The following is a 7270-nucleotide window of genomic DNA, read 5'->3' as shown; positions in this document are numbered from 1 at the left end:
AAAAATTCCTAAGTTATTAAAAATGTACTACAAAAAATTTCCAATTAAAAATTCGACACATAAATTTCTCAATTCTAAAATTGTTTCAAATTGATAAATTATTACCCATGAACAAATGGGGTTAATTTGCCATGTTAAAATCTAAAGTGATTAAAAAATTCGTCACATCACGTACAAATTTAAGAGAAAATTGTATAAATTTATATTTTATAAATATATATATCTCCTTTACTATATTTGTAATACGTATAAGAGATGAGATCTTGTGGAAGATCCTTTAACAAATCTAATCAAACGTTTACTCTAAAATATCTAAAATATCTGATAGCTTAGAAAATTTCTAATAAATTCGAAGATTTTTAGATTAAAAAAATTATGATATACAGTAGTCTAATTTTATGTAATTTGATCCAATAAACATAGATATAAATATTATTATTTGTTAATCAATAAATAAAACAGTTTTTTTCCTATTTGAAATTTCTAAAATTTGAATAAAAATTACAAGTTAAGTACAACATGTTGAGATTTGGACTGACACCTCATATGCCGGAAAACTCAATATCTGTTTTAGTTCTTCCGAAATTACAATATTTATCAAGAAATAAAATAACCTTGGAGTTGCATCGAAATGGCTAAGGTGGTTGTAAGAAACACGAACAAAATTATTTCAAAGAATAATAGAAATATGGGTAAAATAACACTAATAAAATAGGTTAAAAGGGATATATATTAATATTTGATGCATGAAAGATTCGATTCATAAGAAAATGGACAACTTGAAACCCAAACAACGAGACACCCATCATCGCCTGCATGATTGGCATCAGCACAATTTGAACGGTCCACTCTCTTATATCATTTTCCATATTCTACGAAAACACAATATATATATATACACACACACATATGCCAACTATGCCTTTGATTGATATAAAAATTAATAACGCAACAGTCTTATTTGAAATGTGTGCTGTATATGCACACAACTATATATATATATATATATATATACACACACACAATCCCAGACAAGAAAAAAAAAAGGAATACAATCTCAGAAATTCAAACCCACAAATTGAAATACTCAACAACAAAATAAGAGACCAATTTACGACAAGAACAGTCATATGAACGTTATTTTTTAATGTTTAATTTTTTATGGGAATAACCCTATATATATATATGCGCGCTTGCGTGGCGTGTTACTGGTCTTCCACGTGGCAAAAATTGAATGGGTGGACCGCTTCATAATTGTACACCCCGCAGCATACAGACAAAACTTCTGCGACCAAAGTCATCCAAAGGAGAAAATTAGGGACGTTATTTTTTATTTTGCGGGAAACTATGACCGATTCTTTAAATCAATTGGTTTTATTTTTTTAATAAAGCGGACGGACAAGTTATGAGACATTCGAATATAAAAAGTATCAATATTCTCCACGACCAGAAAAAAAATTACTAATATTCTCAACAAAATTTAAATATACAATTCCACGAAACAAATAAATATTGGTAGAGATATACATATACGTATACTTTTTGTGTTGCTTGTTTACATTCTAATGCTATTACAACACGCATACATTAGAACAAAAAATATTCGATATGATCTGTTTTAAATTTCATTATGTTCGTTCTCTTTTCCGTATTATTGGAAATTTACAAATATATATATATATATATATATGTCTGACTCGTTCTCTAGAGCCACGTCAGCAATCACCGCATGAATTTAATTATATATCTATCTAATTATAAACCCACAAAAACAAAGATTAGAATAAAGTAAATTAAAGAAGGAATAATTTATTTTATCTTGTTTTTCATTTGGTTTATTAAAATCGCGTCTCTCCGGTTACTGGTCTTGTGCTCCTACCGAACTTCTCGCTTTCCTCGCTGACCCGTTTTCTCATCAACTGCCTCTCTCTCTCAACTTCTAGAATTTCAATCTCTGCTCTCTCTCATGAACGCCGATTTTCCCTCCTCCGCCGTAATTGCCGTCGTCCGCCGCATCTTCATCGTTTCCGACGGCATCGATCTCTCCGTTTCCTCCTCATCCTACTAGGCACCTCGCCACATGCATCCCTTCTGTTGCGTTTCCACTGTCTCCGATCACTCCCCTTCCAAGCCCTTACCGGAGCCTCCGTCTCCGATGTACGCTGCCACCTCCGGAGACCCCTGCGCTTCCGCGAGATCCGAATCGGTTATGAACCGATCCGCGTCCCAGAGATGCAACCATTCCTCCACTCAATCTAATCACCATCTCCTCCTCCATAGCCTTTCCTTCAATCACCAGAGCGACGTCGCCGACCGCTTAGGGCAGCGCATCCTCGCCTTGCCGCCGTCGGCGAGGGAGCCGCCGGTGGATGCGAAGATCAACGATATTGTCGGAAATGGGATTGCCGGGATACTGTACAAGTGGGTAAACTATGGGAAAGGATGGAGGCCGAGATGGTTCGTTTTGCAGGATGGAGTGTTGTCGTATTACAAAATCCATGGGCCCGATAAGATCGTCGTTAGTCCTGAGACCGAGAAGGGATCGAAGGTGATCGGCGACGAGTCCATGCGTATGATCTCCAGGCACAACAAGCACCACGGCATCAGCGGCGGCAATCATCAGTTCCGTCGCAAGCCTTTCGGCGAAGTCCACCTAAAGGTATGATATGAAATCTGTTCACTCGATTCGTTTTTGATAGGGAAAGACTGTAATTCAAGTGGGGCTTTATCCGTTCTGTTAGGGGAATCGGATTCATTCCTTGAAATCCGAATTGTTTGCTACTGAAAGTTGATTCAATACTTTCTGTATTGCTCGTCCCCAATCCTGATTGATGCAGTTGACTGTTCGAGATCAATTCTTGTGGTTCTCTGGTCACGGCATATTCATTTTCGTGATGTCTGTTATCTGTAGGTTTCGTCAATTCGTGAGAGCCGATCAGATGACAAGAGATTTTCGATATTCACAGGGACAAAGAGGCTCCATCTTCGTGCTGAGACTCGAGAGGACCGAGCAGCTTGGATGGAAGCACTTCAGGCTGTCAAAGACATGTTTCCGAGAATATCAAACAGCGAGTTGATGGCTCCAACCAACAATTTAGCTGTCTCAACGGAGAAGCTAAGGCAGCGGTTGATGGAGGAGGGAGTGATCGAGTCGGCCATTCAGGACTGTGAACAAATCATGAGGTCTGAGTTCTCATCACTTCAGAGCCAGTTGGTGCTTCTCAAGCAGAAGCAGTGGCTACTCTTCGATACCCTCAGGCATCTAGAGGTACTGTAAAGCTAACACAACTGCATTTGGTTGTCTTCGTAATGGATGCGCTCTTGGATTGTACTTTTCATGTATAATGCGGTGAACTCTGCGATATGCTTCTGTTTCATATATATCGGATTTTATAGCCTGTAATGGTCTTTTGCTGTTTTAAAGGAAAGTTGTCAATGAGTCAATTTTCATATGCTACTTTGTTGTGTTCTGTTGTTCTAGGGCTTTCTGTAACCTTATGCGATCAGTTTCTCCTGTTTTCTCTGTGGACTCTTTTATGGCTACATTCGGCTGACAAACAGCTGTCTTTACGTTATGCTGTAGACAGAAAAGGTTGATCTGGAGAATACAGTTGTAGATGAGAGTAGACATCCCGACAATGGAGCTTCCAGTGATTTAAGGCATGAGAAGTTTAGTGGTGAGTCACTGTTCTTCCAGTAATACAGTTGAGTTCTTTCGTTGTTTTAGGACGTGCTGTAAAGGTTGATCTGGAGAATACAGTTGTTTCATCAGCGTTTTCCTATAAAGCTATACCCTTGGGTGTCCCATTGACTAGCTCTTTTACTTGGAGTTGCTTTTGACTTGGCTTTTTTCTCCTTTCTGATCTTCTTTTACCTCAGAAGGGACTGCAAGTGAATCCGATGATGATAATGAGCGAGTTGATGCTGCAGAGGAAGAAACTGATGAGGAAGAAAATACATTTTTTGATACGCGTGACTTTCTGTCTTCAAGTTCTTTCAAAAGTAGCGGATCTGGTTTTCGGACATCATCATTTTCTTCAGATGATGATGGGCTCAATGGGTTTGAGTCGGACGATGATATCGATCCTTCTTTCAAATCTGTTGGTTTCAGCTATCCTCATGTCAAACGGCGGAAGAAACTACCTGATCCAGTTGAAAAGGAGAAAAGCGTTAGCCTTTGGTCAATGATCAAAGACAACATAGGGAAGGACCTTACAAAAGTATGTCTTCCTGTCTACTTCAATGAACCTCTCTCTTCCCTGCAAAAATGTTTTGAGGATTTGGAGTACTCTTACCTTCTTGACCGGGCATCTGAATGGGGGAAAAGGGTAAGTCACTGAATGATCATTACAATAAAATTCTTAAGATATCCCCTAAACCTTGCTCAGTACATTTAACATTTCAGGGTAATAGCCTCATGAGGATTCTTAACGTAGCTGCTTTTGCTGTATCGGGTTATGCATCAACCGAAGGAAGAGTCTGCAAACCTTTTAATCCATTGTTGGGGGAAACCTACGAAGCTGACTATCCTGATAAGGGCCTTCGATTTTTCTCAGAAAAGGTTTCATTTCTAGTCCCGTGAAACTCTTTTCTGGATCTGGATTTCACCAGTGAACTGAAAGATGCATTAGCCACAGATTTTGTTCATTTTGGTGTCAGGTCAGTCATCATCCTATGATTGTAGCATGCCACTGTGATGGCACTGGGTGGAAATTCTGGGGTGACAGCAATTTGAAGAGCAAATTCTGGGGTCGATCAATACAGCTTGATCCTGTTGGTGTATTGACTTTGGAATTTGATGATGGAGAAGTCTTCCGTTGGAGTAAGGTATTATGAACCGGATTTCATCAGCCAGATGATCATTCTATGTAGTAAGGTACCCACTGTGGTTACTTTTTCCTGCTTGTAGGTAACAACATCAATATACAATCTAATACTTGGTAAATTGTACTGTGACCACTATGGTACAATGCGCATTGAGGGTGATGGTGAATACTCATGTAAACTTAAATTCAAGGAGCAGTCCATCATCGACAGAAATCCTCACCAGGTGCTGCCACTTTAACTTCCAAAAGCTCGATAAGTTCTCTTACCCTCAGTTTCAGCGATTATGATCTGAGGAAAAATTTACCGGCCGAGTCCCAGGTTCAAGGTATTGTACAGGACAGGACCGGGAAAACAGTGGCCACACTCTTTGGGAAATGGGACGAGAGCATGCATTACGTGAACGGTGACTGTACTGGGAAGGGAAAAGTGAACGAATCTCTTTCTGGGGCTCATCTCCTCTGGAAGAGGAGCAAACCTCCGGAGTTTCCCACAAAGTATAATTTGACCCGTTTTGCCATTACACTGAACGAACTCATACCCAGCTTAAAGGTGAATGGCCCCCTGATTTCTTTTCAGGTAAAGTTTTTGAAAGAAAAAAAAATTCCACTCAGGTTGCCTTCATTCTTGTTGCCTTGCAGGAGAAGTTACCGCCCACGGATTCAAGGCTCAGACCTGACCAAAGCTACCTGGAGAACGGAGAGTTCGAAATGGCTAACGCAGAGAAACTCCGTCTGGAACAGCGACAACGCCAGGTGAGCCCCCTCCTGAATTTGGCTTTTTCTCAGTCATTTCCCTCGCCTGAATGAATATAAGCACAAAAGCATGGATTATATTATATATATATATATAAGTGTGTCAATCTTCATTTAAAGTTTGGGTGGGTGGGTAGGCGAGGAAGATGCAGGAGAGGGGGTGGAAGCCGAGGTGGTTCACGAAGGAGAAAGGGGGCGAGACGTATAGATACATGGGCGGATACTGGGAAGCTCGAGGTATTGGACGCTGGGATGGTTGTCCCGACATCTTCGGCCATATCCCTTCCGACCACCACCTGTTAGAGTAGTTGCCCAAATCTCTCTCCTCCCCCTCAACCGAGGAAAAATAAAATGCTCCAATCTTCTTCTTTTTATAGCTAATCTTTCATCGGAGCTTTCCCACTATTTTTTGTCGTTTCCTTCCACTGAGTACCCACTCGCACTCGATTTATGTAAAAAAAAAAATTGATAAAATACTTTCCCAAAAAGCCTTTAACGAGGTTCTCCCCATGTACCGAAAGAATGCACAATCCTTTGCAAGTGAAGGGATGAAATCTGAGACCCTTTTACCTGTTTGGCTGTACTCGTGTACAATAATAAGGGGGAAAAGATTTAACAAGGAGCAGCGTGTGAACTTTTCGTAAAGTCTTTTGAAGTAACCGTTCGATGGCAGGGAAACAAAAGTTTCTAAATTGAGGATTTGGGCTTGGGCTTACGCATCGTACTATACCTTAATTATTTTAAAAAATAAATCAAAATACCTTAATTATTTTCAAAATTATAATATTGTTAGGGAAAATTCCCAAAAAAATCTCTAGAATAAGACGGTGTTAGTGTGCCGTTGAATGAGTAGCTCTACTTACGTCCGCAGGTCACCCAAGACTCGCCCCGACTTTTTCCACCTGATAAATCTCCATACACATATATACCAACGCCTTCTTTTTTTTTTCATAAGATTACATGATACGACATATCACATACAATACAAATCATATATATATATATATATATATATTTATACAACAATGATACAAGGATAGATACTGCAAAGCACATTCGCAAAGCTACAGCAATGATATGCAAGTTTTCTCCCTTCCTTCTGTGTCTTCTCTTTCATCAAGGAGGAAAAAAAATAATCAATTGAAAGAAAACAGACTCCTTACCCCTACAACTTCCAATCATTGGCTCTAAGACAGAACACAACAACACATAATAAACCTATCAGCAGTTTCTGCTCTCTTGTTTGGCTTCGAACCTGCATTCACCCATTCGATGATCTGTGCCAAAGCAGTGAATGGGTTTAATCCCAAACCCGACGATTAAAAACTGGGTCTTCGCAACTCGCAAATATCGGGAAATATCATTCTTGAAGAACAGAGGAAGTGCATGCATTATCGGATATAGGCTTTATCACTTGCATCTCTCTATAAATAAATAGTATGAGAACCTTTGTTGTCTCTCTAACGAAACAGGCAGATTACCTGAAGAAGTGGCAAGCCAAAACTGGGATGTAAGGAACTAGCCTTGACCACCGAGATGTTGAGAGCCAGAGCCGGGGGGTGATTGTAATGGCCTCCTGACAAATGGGTGGTTTAGGAGTTCAGCAGCGCTTGGACGCTCGTCGGGGTTCACATTCAGACACTGAAGGATAAAATCCCGAGCCTCTGGGGAAAGAGGGTTGGGCACAGGGG

General features: G+C 40.0%; 2 protein-coding genes across 4 annotated transcripts in view; one reads left to right on the top strand and one right to left on the bottom strand.

The window, feature by feature from the left end:
* Positions 1-1858: 1858 nt before the first annotated feature.
* Positions 1859-6162, top strand: LOC104806810 (oxysterol-binding protein-related protein 1C-like). 3 transcript variants are annotated; one of them, XM_010531886.1, is made up of 10 exons: positions 1859-2659; positions 2912-3268; positions 3584-3677; positions 3883-4328; positions 4406-4561; positions 4660-4827; positions 4910-5050; positions 5146-5376; positions 5466-5579; positions 5717-6162. In XM_010531886.1, exons 1-10 carry the CDS (start codon positions 2081-2083, stop codon positions 5885-5887), a joined length of 2457 nt encoding a protein of 818 aa, XP_010530188.1. In that variant the 5' UTR covers positions 1859-2080; the 3' UTR covers positions 5888-6162. The 3 variants fall into 3 exon arrangements, with proteins under 3 accessions (XP_010530188.1, XP_010530187.1, XP_010530189.1); XM_010531885.1 differs by having other exon boundaries at positions 3880-4328; XM_010531887.1 differs by having other exon boundaries at positions 2573-2659; positions 2967-3268; positions 3880-4328.
* A 390-nt stretch (positions 6163-6552) lies between these two features.
* The window catches only part of LOC104807027 (mitogen-activated protein kinase kinase kinase 1-like), a 3901-nt gene continuing 3183 nt past the window's right edge, over positions 6553-7270 (bottom strand). Inside the window, exons 9-10 of the mRNA XM_010532136.1 lie at positions 7061-7255; positions 6553-6856 (exon numbers count right to left, since the gene is read on the bottom strand). Coding sequence (XP_010530438.1) covers positions 7098-7255 — 158 coding nt within the window. The 3' untranslated portion in view covers positions 6553-6856; positions 7061-7097. The remainder of the gene's footprint in view (positions 6857-7060; positions 7256-7270) is intronic.

Source organism: Tarenaya hassleriana, unplaced genomic scaffold (assembly GCF_000463585.1).
Source record: "Tarenaya hassleriana unplaced genomic scaffold, ASM46358v1 Cleome12, whole genome shotgun sequence".
NCBI lineage: Eukaryota > Viridiplantae > Streptophyta > Magnoliopsida > Brassicales > Cleomaceae > Tarenaya > Tarenaya hassleriana.
The sequence above is the reverse complement of the archived record's forward strand: the minus strand, read 5'-3'. Positions and strand labels throughout refer to the sequence as shown.